Below are 16,455 nucleotides of genomic sequence, written 5' to 3' on the forward strand. Positions count from 1 at the left end.
ATCTGAGTGTGAAGCAATAATTTCACAGGAGTCTTTATTTCATTAAATTATGTCAGAAAATTGCTCGTGTATTTTATTAGAAGTGATGCTTAATTCCCATAAGAGGCCATACATGAGATCCTCCAAAAATGGCTCATTTCAGGCCTGTTTTGGGAAACTTATGCTTCTCAAAGTAATTCAAAATTTTAGTTTAGTAGAGAGAGAGGGGTTGTAGGTCCTGCACTTCACCCTTTTTAAAGCCAAGTTGTTGTTTCATTGATATCACTAGTAAAGACACAAGACTCCTGGGTCAGAGATAAAGGACTTTATTATTAAGAGCAGAGCAAACAGCATAAGCACTGGTATATTTGCTTCAGTTGTCATTTTCTTTATGTCCCAAAGAGGGTATATAATGGGTACAGACCTATATATGCATGCAGTGGTATTGTGACACAGCTGAGGAACTCTGCGCTTGCAGAATTTCCTGCTTCAATAGAATACAGTAAGCGTGTTTGCTCTTTGTCTCAAAGGTTGCTACCTCCCCAACTCTCGATGTTGCTTGCTGCAAGCTTAGCTCAGAGAAATTATCCAGGAAGACTGATTATAATCTAACAGTATTGGTAAACTCAGTAAGGCATATAGGGGTAAAAGGGACTCATCGTGGACTGTTGTTCAACAATATCCATTCCTGGTCTTATACTCTGTTAGAGTTTAGGATGTTTTTTCATAAGCATGCCACTTCATTCCAATTAATCTGACAGAAGCTGAGACTGAATGCATTCAATTTGTCTGTTTTTAATTAAAGCTATTTCAGCAGAACTCTAAGCATCAGGATGAAACTGATCTGTGGTATTAACCATAATCATGACTCCAGAGTAGAGGAATCTAGAATATAGTGTTATCCATTATGACCAATGCAAGGGAATTTGGAATGATGTATTGATCTTTGGTTTAATTGCCAAGAAGAGACCCCAAATCAGCCATCATTAGAAATATTCTATGGCCCCCTTTTCCCAGAGATAAGCATAAAACCTGAAGGGAAAGGTCAATCCTGTCCAGGATTCATTTTTAAACTTTATTGAGGTTGGCATTATATCACTTTAATGTCAGAGTAGTGTTACTGGACGTTTGCAACCTCTGTAGGCATCCATGGTCTAAGCCAGGACTAGTGAGACATGATGAAAAAATAAACATTTATATTAGACAGATAGAGAAAAGATTGTCCTGATTCATGTGATGTACTGTATGGGAAAGCTCACTCAGGCTGGGGTTGCCATTGATGTAGCAGAACAGCACAGGAGAAGCCATCTTCACTTGAGTTTACTATTTTCATGGACTATGGAAGGGATAACAAACCAGGAGTAGGTCAGATTGCCAGCTGCAGCTACTGCTTCACTCCAGCAGAGCATGTTGTTATTATGCTAGGTCACGGTGCTTGTTGTAGCAAAGAAAATATTAAGCTCACCATCTCAAAGAGGTTAGGGCTTGCTTTCTCTTTTTAGGTGACAGAGTTATTGCTTTTCTCCAACAGCACAAAATCAGTATTACTTCAGTCACTTTTTTTGTAATTTTTTTTATTCATACCCAAAACTTCTGTTTAGAAAGAAAAAGAGCAAGAGAGATAAGGGCATTTTCATGACACTTACATAATAGTCACCATCTGGCCCTCTCCTGACACTATATAGGAATTTGTAGAGCAGTGAACTCAAATAAATGATAGTTATTCTCATGACTGAGGACCATATAAACAAAAGAATCCAGCTGGCTCAACCAAAATCCAATTTTCTGACCATGTTGCTAGAAGAATGCTGTCCCAACCAAGGTGTCCTGAGGTTTTAGGTGAGAGAAAGAAGCAAGCGTCCTATGCCTTCCACTTTCAGAAAGTTGCAGTACACATGCTTTCTTGTATTCCTTCCTACGTATAGCTAAAGTCCTGGACACTATGTAAAAATAAGGCATAAGAAGACCTCAAAAGATGGAGGGAAGCAGGCAGACATGCTGAAGAACTTGGACTTGAGGAATGAAAAAATGGTGAGTTCCCCAAATTTTCTCTTATTTATATAACCCACCTGAATCCTGCAGAAACCAGTAACCTGAAATTGACAGTGGGTGCAGACAATAAGCCCCAAGACAAATATGCTCTCTCTAACAAAAGGCCCATGAAAAGGCAGATAGAAAAATTTAAAACAATAACCAGTCTGCTCCAACCAAACACCACATAAAGTTTACAACAACCAAGAAAACAATCTTCCCACTACTGGCTCAAAGATAGTCTTTAAATGGCAACATACATTCCATTGTGGATTTCTGATGCTGTCAGGAACTTAGTGGATCTTATTATCAGATGAGGTTGTATTTATTCAGAGTGGTATGGGGTAGACAAAGCCCTTGGTATCAATGAATAGTCCTTGACTTCTTTGACCTGTCAGGTGGCTCCTGCAAGCACTAATGCAAAGAACTTGCCTACATTCTACATATCCCAGAATGTCATCGGGAAAGAAAAATGGCTACCCAGAGAAACTGATCTCTAAAAAATTTTACTGGAGGTATTCAATAACATAGTTGGGCACACAAGAGGAAAAATTCTTAAACTTGAAGATACATCAATTGAATTTATCCAGTTTGTGGAGTACAGAAAAAAAAAGAAAAATGAATAAAGTCAAAGAGATCTGTGAGACATTATAAAATATACAGATGTAAGTATAATGGGAATCACAGAAGAGAAGGGAAAAAGTAAAGGATGAGAAAAAATACATGAAGAAATAGCGACCAAAACTGATAAATCAGTAGTTTTCCTTTTTGTTTGCCATAATAGCATCCTTCAGGAACCTGAAGTATTTTGACTTCTCTTTTAGATGTCATTAGACATAGAAGCTTTTATAGGATAAGGTTGATGCAAAATGAATTCTTGTCATTTTGCCTATACTTATGTGGTTCTTAGGTCTGCCACCACATTGGATCTATTAGGCCATTTTTTTTGTAGTTGTCTCAAATCATACCAACAAAGGTACTTTTTACAAAGACTCTTCTTCTGGGTCACATCTTATTGTTAAATCTTTATGTTTCATTTTTAAACATTTTCAAGGCCATAGTGGCTGCCATCTTTGGCTGCTGTCATTATTCCTTTGGTTTTCACATTTACTGAGAAATGAATATTGCTCTTTTTGCCAAGTATAACATTCTGTAGAAGAAAAGGATTTCAATATCAGCATCTTCCTATAGCATGCTGTTTCCCGTTCATTTGGTAGAAAGGGAAGTGTCTGATGGTGCCATTGTTGGTGGATTTGATTACATGGCTCATGAGTATAGAAGGACCTGCAGTTTTTCTGGTTCCCAGCCAATACCTCCTCTAAAGTAATGAAGCAGTTTGTGGGATAAAGGTGGAATGTGAGCTGTGTGTGTTTGTTTGTCTGTTGGTTCAACTGAGTTTCTGACTTCAATATCCCTCTGATAGTTCTGGCTGGATGAACAAGGATGGAAATGCAGAAGGAGAGAGAGAACAGATCCTCAGCTTTCAAAGGCCAATACTTAGATATCAGGTTTTATTAAAGAAAGGGGAATGAGAGAAATTAGACAGATGAACAGACACATGGAATTATTTTAGAGTCTAGGAGCTAAAGGCAGCTCCATCCCTCCTGCATGACCCAAGTAAGTGCTGTTTGGACACAGGCATGTAGTTAGTACAAAATGGAAGGAAACTTTTCAAGGTCCTCTAGTGCTGGCCTTGCTTAAAAATGTTGCCTGGACTTTGATGTGGAACCATGCTTGTTAAGCCAGATTTAAAACCATTCTGAAATACCTAAGTGAATCCCACCAAGAATGGGGTCCTAATTAGAATATGATATATCCTATGCTTGTATAATTTTATCAAAATGAATTTTACTGTCACATATAACTAAGAAGAACCAATAAAATATAATTTAAAAAAGAAAGAAATCTTGTGTATTTTCAAGATACTAAAGAAAACACATTCTATTTTGAAAGGATTCTTCGGGATTACAAGCAAATTCTTTAAAAATTGAAGATGAGAAACTGGTATGGGAGGTGTCTGGCTGTACAAGGAGAAGAACTATGCAATATGAAATACTCCTTAAATTGCAAAATCTCAGATTTCTATAATAGAACTGTTAAGAATGGTTTCCAGTGCAGAAAAGTGGTTATTTGAAATAACAGCTCTTACTCAGAAAAGGTGGCCATTTGCTATAAAATATGAATATATAAACACACACACATTGACTTGAAGAAAATGTTTACTAAATTTTTAGTTTAACTAAAGTATCAAACTTTTGACAGTGTACATAGAAGGGTCTGCATTTCAAATATTTCTTTGATCACTATGATGAGTCCACAAGATGGCAGTATCTTCTCAGAGACACTAAGGAAAGATGTTTAAGTGCCTGTGCCTGCATGAGAGAGAGAGAGAGAGAGAGAGAGAGAAGGGAGGAGGAGAGAACAGAGGGGGAGTGGCTTTGAGATGCATCACGGGTGGTGAAACACCTCTTTTTTTCTATTTGGGAGAAGAGATTCTTTTTTATGTCTCAGAATTAGAAATGTCTAAATGAAACTCAGGTTTTTTGTTTTGTTTTGTTGTTTTTTCTTTTTAGGGTTTAACGTCTGATTCCTTAGAACCAGGGGAGAAAAGAATGATGAAATTCTTGAGTGTTTTACTACTGATCCTGTGGCTTCAGCTGAGCTGTGAGTTTGGGCATTTCTTTGGGATCATAAAGAACAATATTTGAAGTTATCAACTACTCTAGGCCCATGGGTAGAAACATGAATGGTTTTACCTTCTAACTAGGGGAGGGTGGTAGGCCTCCTGAAGAGTGTCCACTACCCAAACACCCTTCTTGGACCATTGTCTTTTTGGTTTTTAATTTATTTATTTATTTACTTATTTATTTACATAAGGGGTAAAAATGGGAGTTCATAATCCGCTTGAATCAAATGTATGAAATATAATATGTCAAGAGATTTGTGATATTTTGGACCATTGTCTTTTTGCACAGGGGTGCACAGCCAACAGAAGGCAGTGGAGCAGAGTCCTGCAGCCCTCAGTGTTCCAGAAGGATCTGTGGCCTCTCTCAACTGCACTTACAGTGACAGTGCTTCTCAGTATTTCTTCTGGTACAGACAATATCCTGGGAAAGGTCCTAAGTTGCTAATATCCATATATTCCAATGGTGAAAAAGGTGAAGGAAGATTCACAGCACAGCTTGAAAAAGCCAACCGGCATCTTTTCCTGCATATCAGAGGCTCTCAGCTCAGTGACTCAGCCACCTACCTCTATGCAGTAAGCACACAGTGCTCCCCAGGCACCTGCAGCTGCACAGAAACCTACTGGCCCAGGAGTTCTGAGGTAGAGCACAGACCACAGAACAGAGAGTCTTTTGGGCTCTAAATGTGCTGGGAATTAAGAGTAATAAACATTGCATTAGGAGTGTAATCCCAAAACAGAAATGCAAAGGGAAGAAAGGAGTCATGAAAAAATCCAATTTGGGAAAGTGTGTAAGCCCAAATTATTTTACTTCTGATCTCCCGTCTCATCTCCATTCTCAGCTGCAACTCCTCTCCTGGACATTTGATGGGTAGGAGGAAGGACTAGAGTGAGAGGGTGAGAAACAAGAAGCTCAGATGGTTGCAGAGATCAAAAGTCAGAGAGAGTCCATGTTGCTCTTCTTGAGTAAAGGCCAAATAGAACTCAGAATCCCTGGCCTGATCCTTGAAACTTTGTTACCTGCACTGGGGTGAGGTACAGAGAGATGGGGAGCAGATGCCATAGTCTTAGAGAGCCCCACCAACAGTGGGGCATGGAACCACAGAATAACTCTAGATTTCCAGCAAAGGAACCCTGAGAAAGGGTCTAAAAGACACCAAGGGGCTTCATTATGGAGAGCAAGTCCTGCATGAATCAGCTGTCAAAGATGACAAGTATTGAGTCTTTCAGCAAATGTTGGTGAAGAGAGTTGGAAACACTGAAGATCATATGAATGTTTCCCTCCTTGGACTCCAGGGCTCTATGGATTTGCTTGGCCATCTACACAAGTCTAGTAATACTATTTGTGCTCTGATGGAAATAAGACCTTGTAATAGACATTAAGTTGTGTTACAGGAAAAAAAAATTAAACTTCATTCTTTTGTAAAACGTATTGTTTTACAACATGTCTGTTAAACATAATTGTGTAGATAGTCCAGGAAAAAAATTGCAAATGAATTAAGATTTCTGTTCAGGAGATTAATATCTAGAATATACAAAGAACTCAAAAAATTTAACACCAAAAAAAAAAGAAACCCAAATAACCCAATACATAAATAGGAAAAATATATTTTTCTTAAAATACAAATGGCTAACAAATATATGAGAAATGTTCAAAATCATTAGCCATTAGGGAAATGCAAACCAAAACTATGTCGCGATTTCATCTCACACCAGTCACAATGGTAGTCATCAATAAGAAAAACAATAATAAGTGCTGGAGAGAAAAAAGGAACACTTTACACTGTTGGTGGGATTGTAAGTTAGTATAACCACTATGGAAATCAGTATGGAGGTTTATCAAAAAAGGAAACATGGAACCACCATATGACTCAGCTATACCACTCCAGAGTATTTATCATAAAGAATAAAAATCATATTATAGTGATATATGTATATCCATGCTTAAAGCAATACAATAATCAAACTATGGAATCAGCCTAGGTGTCCATCAACAAATGAATGGATAAAGGTAATGTGGTGTGTATACACACAGTGGAGTTTTATTCAACTATAGGAGATATGAAGTTATGTTATTTTCAGAAATATGTATGGAGCTTGAAAACATTATGTCATGCAAAATAAGCCAAATGCAGAAAGTCAAGAGCCATGTGTTTTCTCTCATGGAAACTAGAGAGGAAAAAGGAAAGAAAAAGTGCCAGACGGGAATCTCATGAAAATTGAAGGGAGATCAGTAAAGTACAGGAAAGAGACCAGGAGAGGGAAGAAGGGAAAGAATACTGGGGAATTATATTGTTATATGATGTCATATATGAATATAATATGTAGTAGCAAATCCCACCACTATGTACAACTATAATGCACCAATAAAAATATGGGGAAAAATAGAAAAAAAATTTGTTCAGTTCTGTTCATATAGTCATTGGCTAAATGGATATAACCCAATCAGGATTTGCTTCATATTCTCCATCAGAAGAATTAAAAACCAAACAAAGATTTGCATGTCGTGGAAGAAAGAACTGGAAGGCAGTGAATAAGAGCAGAATGTTGAGCTCTAATTAAGATCCTTAAATTCTAGACTTACTTTGAATGTGTGCTTTCTGATATCATGGCATTCAGAAATGAATCAAGGCTGTAGAGTTGGTTCAAGCATCTGTTATGTTACTTATGGGCCATTTGATTTTACCCTGTACTCACATACATCTTAAGATTGGTTTCAGAATTTATGAAATAACACATTGTTGTTAGTTGAGTTTCTTAAGAGGATAACCTGAACTAAAGCTCTTTTGCCCATAATTTATCAAGGAAAGCAAGTTCAGAGGGAGAATTGCTAAGTATGAATGTAAGTAGTCTTGTTTTAACCTGACCTCTTGGGGAGCTCTGGGGCATGAATTTTTCCACAAATCTGATCCCTTCCACCTTGAGATAAGGCTAGACTGCTGATCTTTTGTGCACAAGATTAAAGTATTGAGGTCATTGGCCATGGTCTTTCTTGGAGTAGAGGTATACTCTACGGGTCAATGGCAGAGAGTGGAAGGACCAACTGTGAACCAAGAGTAGTCAACATTCATATCATCTGGGTATTACCTGCACTGGCCTGGGAAAGGAGATTTAGGCTAAACACCAACAGTGTCCACTATACCATGCAATTCTCCAAGAACATGGGGAGCATTCACTTAAGTATAGACTTTCTAATTACTATATACTATGTTTTAATTTCATCATCCATTTAATGGGTTTTATATCTGGTCTTACCATTCTTCAACAGTTGAAATAATTTAAGACACCTATTAACAAAAAAAAAAGCAGCATGTTTTTATCTCAGTTTATTTTGGGAATGATTTTATGACACTAAGCCTCTGATAATCAGAGTTGATCATTTTGGGCTTTCATATATAGAAAGACATGCAGGAAGAGATCCCACCACATACACTTGTGAATGGCTAACATTATTCTCTTCTTCGAGTACTGTTAAGAATGAAAGACTGGGTATCAGGGTACACTTCCCACAAGGTGCCTTCTTAAGTGGGGTTGGCTGGCAGTATGGACTGTGGGCATGCACATGAATAGGCAGGCTCATCATTAGGATGCCAGAGCAGGCAACAGGCAGTTCAGTTGCTCCTTTTCTTCCTTGTATATCAGTTTGAAGATGGACGAACTCTGTCAACTACTCACATCAAAATCTTCACCTTCCCAGATGGCTCATTGCAATTTAGTGAGAACTGAGTGTCTGGATGGGACTGTCCTACTCTGCTCCTCACACACAAGCACAGCAGCAGATGGAGGGCACAGAGGGAGGCTGCTGTCCCCTTCACACACTCACATTCAGTCTGTTCTCTTGTGTCCTTCCCTCCTGCCCTCCAGCACACCTACTCTCTCTCAGCCCAGAGCCGCTCCAGGGTCTGGTGGAACTGGTTTCCTTCACTCACTCTCCCACTGTGATCTTCATACAGCTCATTCTGGGCTGTGCTTTTTGTTTCTCTTTTTCATCCATCAGTGGGGCTGTTGTCTACTTTCCATCTTATGAATGTTAATACCTTTCTTCTGGTAATTATCTTACCATTATGGATTTAGGTTCATCCTGTTTATATTTTCAAATTCCATTTTAGTGGGAATTTTGGAAATATAAGAAATGATTACATATGCTTAACTGGAAATTTTTAATCAGCAGCACATGCTAGTAACACTTAAAATTCCAAGCTGACTATATTTGGTCTTACACATGAAAGAAAATTGATATGCAGGATGAAGACATAGATCAGAAAACAAGAGAGAAATGCTTTCAGATTGGTAGCAGTCAGTGTAGTTCTCACAAAGAAATTGTTTTGACTTTATGAAAAGGATCCCTGATGGCCAGATTCTCATTTCACCCCCATTCTCTTCTTATTTGGTTATGTATTTCACTTTTAGGTTCCAATAATCTTTATGCTACAATAAGTTGGATGGGAAAGAGTTTGCTTATCATTAGGCCATAGAGCAGATTGCTTTTGTTTGGCCCTGTTTCCCACCTGTATGGGACTACTGTGTGCTTAACTCAGATGAGGGTCACTGACAACCTCTCCTTTGTCTTCTGTACCTCCCACAAGTTCCCTTCATTTTCTAGTCTGTTGGTGGCACTCACTCCTGCCTTATTGAGTTCATGTAGATTTACTTTGTTGTCTATTCTTCTTTCAAGAAACAGATATAAATATATGTGTGTGTGTGTGTGTGTGTATATATATATATATATATATATCATAAGAAGATATGAAAATATATTTTTTCATTTCTTCTTCTCCCTTATAATTCTACTTCAGTTTCTCTATAGATGGACCTCTGTCAATCTTCCTTTTAGAAGAACTTAAATTATCACTATTTGCAGATGACATGATTCTGTACCTAGAAGACCCAAAAGGGTCTACAAAAAAACTACTAGAACTAATAAATGAATTCAGCAAAGTGGCAGGATATAAAATCAACACGCATAAATCAAAGGCATTCCTGTATATCAGCAACAAAACTTCTGAAACGGAAATGAGGAAAAACACTCCATTCACAATATCTTCAAAAAAAATAAAATACTTGGGAATCAACCTAACAAAAGAGGTGAAAGATTTATACAATGAAAACTACAAAACCCTAAAAAGAGAAGAAGAAGAAGATCTTAGAAGATGGAAAAATATACCCTGTTCATGGATAGGCAGAACTAACATCATCAAAATGGCGATATTACCAAATGTTCTCTATAGGTTTAATGCAATGCCAATCAAAATCCCAACGGCATTTCTTTTTTTTTTTTTTTAAAGAGAGAGTGAGAGAGGGAGAGAGAGAGAGAGAGAGAGAGAGAGAGAGAGAGAGAGAATTTTTTTAATATTTATTTTTTAGTTATCGGCGGACACAACATCTTTGTTTGTATGTGGTGCTGAGGATCGAACCCAGGCCGCACGCATGCCAGGCGAGGGGGCTCCCGCTTGAGCCACCTCCCCAGCCCCCAACGGCATTTCTTGTAGAAATAGATAAAGCAATCATGAAATTCATATGGAAAAAATAAAAGACCTAGAATAGCCAAAGCAATTCTAAACAGGAAGTGTGAATCAGGCGGTATAGCGATACCAGATTTAAAACTATATTACAGAGCAATAGTAACAAAAACAGCATGGTACTGGTACCAAAACAGGCGGGTGGACCAATGGTACAGAATAGAGGACACAGAGACCAATCCACAAAGCTACAACTATCTTATATTTGATAAAGGAGCTAAAAGCATGCAATGGAGGAAGGATAGCATCTTCAACAAATGGTATTGGGAAAACTGGAAATCCATATGCAACAAAATGAAACTGAATCCCCTCCTCTCGCCATGCACAAAAGTTAACTCAAAGTGGATCAAGGAGCTAGATATCAAATCAGAGACTCTGCGTCTGATAGAAGAAAAAGTTGGCTCCGATCTACATATTGTGGGGTCGGGCTCCAAATTCCTTAATAGGACACCCATAGCACAAAAGTTAATAACAGGAATCAACAAATGGGACTTACTCAAACTGAAAAGTTTTTTCTCAGCAAGAGAAACAATAAGAGAGGTAAATAGGGAGCCTACATCATGGGAACAAATTTTTACTCCTCACACTTCAGATAGATCCCTAATATCCAGAGTATACAAAGAACTCAAAAAATTAAACAATAAGATAACAAATAACCCAATCAACAAATGGGCCAAAGACCTGAACAGACACTTCTCAGAGGAGGACATACAATCAATCAACAAGTACATGAAAAAATGCTCACCATCTCTAGCAGTCAGAGAAATGCAAATCAAAACCACCCTAAGATACCATCTCACTCCAGTAAGATTGGCAGCCATTATGAAGTCAAACAACAACAAGTGCTGGAGAGGATGTGGGGAAAAGGGTACTCTTGTACATTGCTGGTGGGACTGCAAACTGGTGCGGCCAATTTGGAAAGCAGTATGGAGATTCCTGGGAAAGCTGGGAATGGAACCACCATTTGACCCAGCTATTGCCCTTCTCGGACTATTCCCTGAAAACCTTAAAAGAGCGTACTACAGGGATACTGCTACATTGATGTTCATAGCAGCACAATTCACAATTGCTAGACTGTGGAACCAACCCAGATGCCCTTCAATAGATGAATGGATAAAAAAAATGTGGCATTTATACACCATGGAGTATTACGCAGCACTAAAAAATGACAAAATCATGGAATTTGCAGGGAAATGGATGGCACTAGAGCAGATTATGCTTAGTGAAGCTAGCCAATCCCTAAAAAACAAATACCAAATGTCTTCTTTGATATAATGAGAGCAACTAAGAACAGAGCAGGGAGGAAGAGCAGGAAGAAAAGATTAACATTAAACAGATACATGAGGTGGGAGGGAAAGGGAGAGAAAAGGGAAATTGCATGGTAATGGATGGAGACCCTCATTGTTATACAAAATTACATATAAGAGGTTGTGAGGGGAATGGGAAAATAAACAAGGAGAGAAATGAATTACAGTAGATGGGGTAGAGAGAGAAGATGGGAGGGGAGGGAAGGGGGGATAGTAGAGGATAGGAAAGGTAGCAGAATACAACAGTTACTAATAGGGCATTATGTAAAAATGTGGATGTGTAACCGATGTGATTCTGCAATCTGTATTTGGGGTAAAATTGGGAGTTCATAACCAACTTGAATCTAATGTATGAAATATGATATGTCAAGAGCTTTGTAATGTTTTGAACAACCAATAAAAAAAAATAAAAAATAAAAAAAAATCTTCCTTTTAGTTCAGTGTCTCCATAATTATGCATAATATACCAGTCTCTTCTGGCCATTGACAAGGGAACAGGGCTCTCACTTTCTCTACTTAAAAATGTGGTACTTGAGTGATTTTCTCATAGCCTTAAGAAACATCAAACTTGTTGACCTGAAACCAAGGAGGCTATCACTCTTTCTACTTGACAAGGAAAATTATAACCTTTGTTAATTTGCATTGCTGATACGCTCAAAATGTTATCTAGGATGATTCTTAGCGAGTCACTCATCTAATTTAGCCTTTTTCCTTCAGCAACAAATAAAGAAATAATCTCTTTTCCTCACTTTCATGCTCACTTTCAGCAACAAGGGCCATTCTCACCTCAGGCCAAGGCTACTGATCTTGATCCCTCTCTCTGATTAATGGTTTTGCAAAAATAATATGAAATATCTCATCAATATTCTAGAATCTAGAATAGTGTTTTCCTGTGACTAATTTTTCAGTTAGGCAAATTACGGTTCCTTCTGTTTTTCCAAAATCACCTTTTGTTTGTTTGTTTTAATGATTTAAATCATTAAATTTAAATCATTAAATTTAAAAGTAGGAGGAATGATAGAGGTTCCTTTATCAATCCAGGGGCCTGCATAATGTTGGTTTGTTGTTACCAAACACACTAGCAAGAAGCATTATGGATTTGGTAAAATAATGACAATGTTAAGTCTCTCTGCTAGAGCAACAAAGTGAGCTTCAATCTCTGTTCAATTCAGAATCACAAATTTAGAATTTTCAAATATAACTACTCCAACGTCTATTTCTGAAGGTTTAAAATCAATGAATAGAACAGTAGACAGGCATGAAATTGCAGTTTCCACTCTCTGTTCAAATGTTCAATCAAATTTCCTCTTCACTTTTTTCCATGAAGCTGGTTGACCCTGTCTGTTTAACTCCTGCTGCAGTGGCTTGAAACCAATAGTGGTAACCTGTAGGACCACACTTGTACACCTGAGGTCCTTATTCTTTGTTTATACCGATTATAATCATATAACAACCACACCAGTCTCTTGTCTGCATTCTCTGTGTAGATTTGAAAAGATAAGCAAGTCTTTTACACAGTATATCCATAGCAATCCCATATCCACATATGCATTTCCAACTACAAGCCTCAGAGCATGCCCTCTATACCTGGGATCTGCTGTAGGCTGTCCTCCAGTCATCATTCAGCCAGTGTTTTCAGTCACCTTGATTGAGTCCAATAATTTGTCAGGTACTTTCTTCTGTGTGACAATTATTACATGGTCTTTCCCTATTCATGTAAGCCACCCTGAATGATAGCTTAAAAGCATATTCCAATTGCTAAGACCAGCCCTCCAGTGAAAAAAGGCTAAGTTGGTCAAAATGGACACTGCAACTGTCAGACACTTGGTGAAGCCACTACTTCAAACCAGCTCTGGGCTCCATTTATTCTCTCCTATTTTAATTTTTATGTACTGTAAGATTAAGTCCCATGTGCTGCAGAAGGTGACATCATCACAGATTCTGAAAGGGACACGCACATTCCCTCGAAGTTGGCACATCACACCTTGACATGGGAAGGGCACAGCCTGTCTAGATCCCCGTCCCGCCTCAGGCCTCCAGAGGGCGATGTTGCACAAGGAGGCGTCAGTTCTCACTGAACATCCTCTTCAGCCGCGGAGCCCCTCCTCCCTGCCCCTGGCTGATGCTTCCTCACTGATGTAGTTAAGGGACCTGTCGCTAAAACAGGGGATCAGAGAGCATCCACACTGCTTAAAGGAAAGCCTCTTTCTAACCGTTTCTGAAACTTGTCCAAGCAAGGGACTCGTGCAGCGCCCCCTCTCCACTCAGTGTCCCAGAGGCTCAGCCACCGCGACCTTCCCACCCGCGGATCCCTGTAGCTTTCCCCACCAGCCATGCTCCTGCTGCTCCTGCCAGTGCTCGCGATGGTTTTCACCCTGAGTGAGTACATGCTGTTCCCTCTCCCATCCCACCAAAGAGCCCCTGTTTTGATTGGAACTGGAGAGAGAGGCGTCTTCTCCACAGCCAGCTCTGCGCTGCTTTTCCTTACTCAGCATCAATGTTGCAGGAGGAAGCGGAGCCCAGTCAGTGACCCAGCCTGACCGCCACGTCCTGGTCTCTGAAGGAGCCCCTCTGCAGCTGAGGTGCAGCTACTCATCTTCTGTATCACCCTATCTCTTCTGGTACCAGCAACGCCCCAGCCAAGGCCTCCAGCTCCTCCTGAAGTACGCGTCAGAGGCCACCCTGGTGACAGGCATCAATGGTTTCCAGGCTGAACTTAGGAAGAATGAAACCTCCTTCCACCTGAGGAAGCCCTCAGCCCATTGGAGCGACTCAGCTGAGTACTTATGTGCTTTGAGTGACACAGTGCCTGGGGCTGCAGGGGGAGCTGAGCATAAACCTCCTGACACAGGGGACTTTCTGTGACACACAGGCTCAAGCTGGGGAGTTTCAATTTCTGTGCAGCCCAAGATGGCAGGGTGGACTGAGCCTCTGAGAGTGTTTGTCACCTGAATAGTTGCCTCCATGTCTGTGTTCTGTCACCTTTAGACTGGCTGTGTCCCAGATGAAAGTCTTATGATGATTTTTTTAGGAGGGACCTCTGTCCCCCACAACTTCATGCCCCAACTCCCACCCCACACCTACACTCTGAAGAACACACATCATATCTATAAGGGCTAAGAACGCACATCATATCTATAAGGGCTCTGAAGTTAAAAAAAGAAACATCACCTTTATTTTAAAAACTCATTTCTAGCATCCACTATGATGATTAGCATTGCCTCAGGTGTTGATCAATACATGGATACTTGTTTGTGTTAGTAGGCAAGCTGTGCAGCCTAGATTCTCATTTACAACAACCTTTAGGGTATAGATTCTCAATCAGTGCACTATAGACTCTAAATCTAGATTGGAAGCTTAACTTCTTGCACATACATAATATCTCACTGTGTGATATTGACATTTTAAAGTAATTTAGACAAATATCTATATTTCTCATTTTGTATTACAGAACCAATTATCAAATTAAACATAATTTTGATGAGATAGGAAAACTAAAAGCCATTCAGTTGTAATCTGTTTTGAAATAGTTAGTCCAGTGATTTTCATATGAAAAATTTGAGACAATTATCCCATAAAAGGAAATCAAATAAAAGAGACTAAAGTAGTGAAAAACCCTTAGTTATTCCCTTGTAAGAAGTTATTCTAATTCATGGTATAATATAAAAGTAAACACTTGAAAAACATTTTTATTCTTTCAAAGCACATTAACAACATTAATAGGAAGATAGACCTTCACTACCAAAGTTCACAGTATCAGACATTACATCAGTTCTCACAGGGATATCAAATGCAAGAAACCATTTTTATTTACTCTGAGACAATTATATAAAAATCCAACATGTTTAAGAAATAGATATAATACACTTATGATTTCAAATTGCTTTTGTGTTTTAGTTCAAATGGTAGGATTAAAAAATGTAAGATTATGAAAAGTCTACACATGCAGAAGTTAAGATTTTTTATCTCAGCATTTCATAATTTATGAAATTACTGACAGAAATTATGAATCATTTCATTTCTTAAAAATATATGCAACTGCTGGACATGGTAATGCACACCTGTAATCCCTGTGGCTTGGGAGGCTCAGGCAGGAGGATCTCAAGTTCAAAGTCAGCCTCAGCAACTTAGCAGGGCCCTGAGCAACTTAACAAGACCCTGTCTCAAAAAAAATAAATAAAAATAAAAGAAATTTAAAAATGGGCTGGGATGTGGATCAATGGTTAAGAGAGCCTGGGTTCAATTGATGGTCCCAAAATAAATAATAAGTAGATAAGTAAAATGTACAATAACCTAAATCTACTTTTTAAAATGTGATTGAATTAGTTCAGATTTTTTAATCACTGTTACCAAAATATCTGCCATGAGCAACTTAGGAGAGGAAAGATTTATTGTGTCTCATCATTTCAGAGGATTCAGCCCACAGTCAACTGATTCCATTGCTCTAGGCTTGAGGTCAGGGCAGAGCATCCTGGTGGAAGGACATGGCAGAGCAAGGTATCTCAGCTCATTGAAACCAGGGAGTGGAGGCAGGGGAACTGGAGAGAAGAAAAACCCTTCTAGGGTATGCCCCCTGACCCACCCCTGCAACTAGGTCCTGCATCCTACAGTTCCCTTCACTTCCCATAGTTCATTCAGCCATGATTGATTACTCCTTTGATGACTCAATCATTTTCTAAAAGCTCCACCTCTCCTTGCATGAGACTTTGGGGGACATAACCATAACAGAGGAAGTGGGATTCTTGCCTTATTATAATTGTATCTCTAGAGCCATTAAAGCATGCATTTTCCAATCATGCATGTTCCAGCTACTTGGGAAGCTGAGATAAGAGGATTGCATGAGACTGGCCTGGGCTATACAGTGAGACCCCCCAACTTGTAAAAATGCCATTAATTGAACAAAAGAGGGTTAAGGTCTGTATTAAAAGATATTATT

The 16,455-nt window shown here is 38.9% G+C and overlaps 1 pseudogene and 2 gene segments (V, D, J or C); 2 read left to right on the forward strand and 1 right to left on the reverse strand.

The window, feature by feature from the left end:
• Positions 1-4,511: 4,511 nt before the first annotated feature.
• On the forward strand, positions 4,512-5,397 carry LOC124107265 (T cell receptor alpha variable 12-2-like). The segment is given in 2 exon segments: positions 4,512-4,674; positions 4,986-5,397. Coding segments are annotated over 2 exon segments (444 nt in total).
• Positions 5,398-12,610: 7,213 nt separating this feature from the next.
• Positions 12,611-13,498, reverse strand: LOC124107279 (proteasome subunit alpha type-6-like; annotated as a pseudogene).
• A 67-nt stretch (positions 13,499-13,565) lies between these two features.
• Positions 13,566-14,384, forward strand: LOC124107267 (T cell receptor alpha variable 8-4-like). The segment is given in 2 exon segments: positions 13,566-13,657; positions 14,012-14,384. Coding segments are annotated over 2 exon segments (465 nt in total).
• The last annotated feature ends 2,071 nt before the right edge of the window (positions 14,385-16,455 follow it).

This window comes from Marmota monax, unplaced genomic scaffold (assembly GCF_021218885.2).
Source record: "Marmota monax isolate L192 unplaced genomic scaffold, Marmota_monax_Labrador192_F-V1.1 WCK01_AAM20220418_F8-fsc00079, whole genome shotgun sequence".
NCBI lineage: Eukaryota > Metazoa > Chordata > Mammalia > Rodentia > Sciuridae > Marmota > Marmota monax.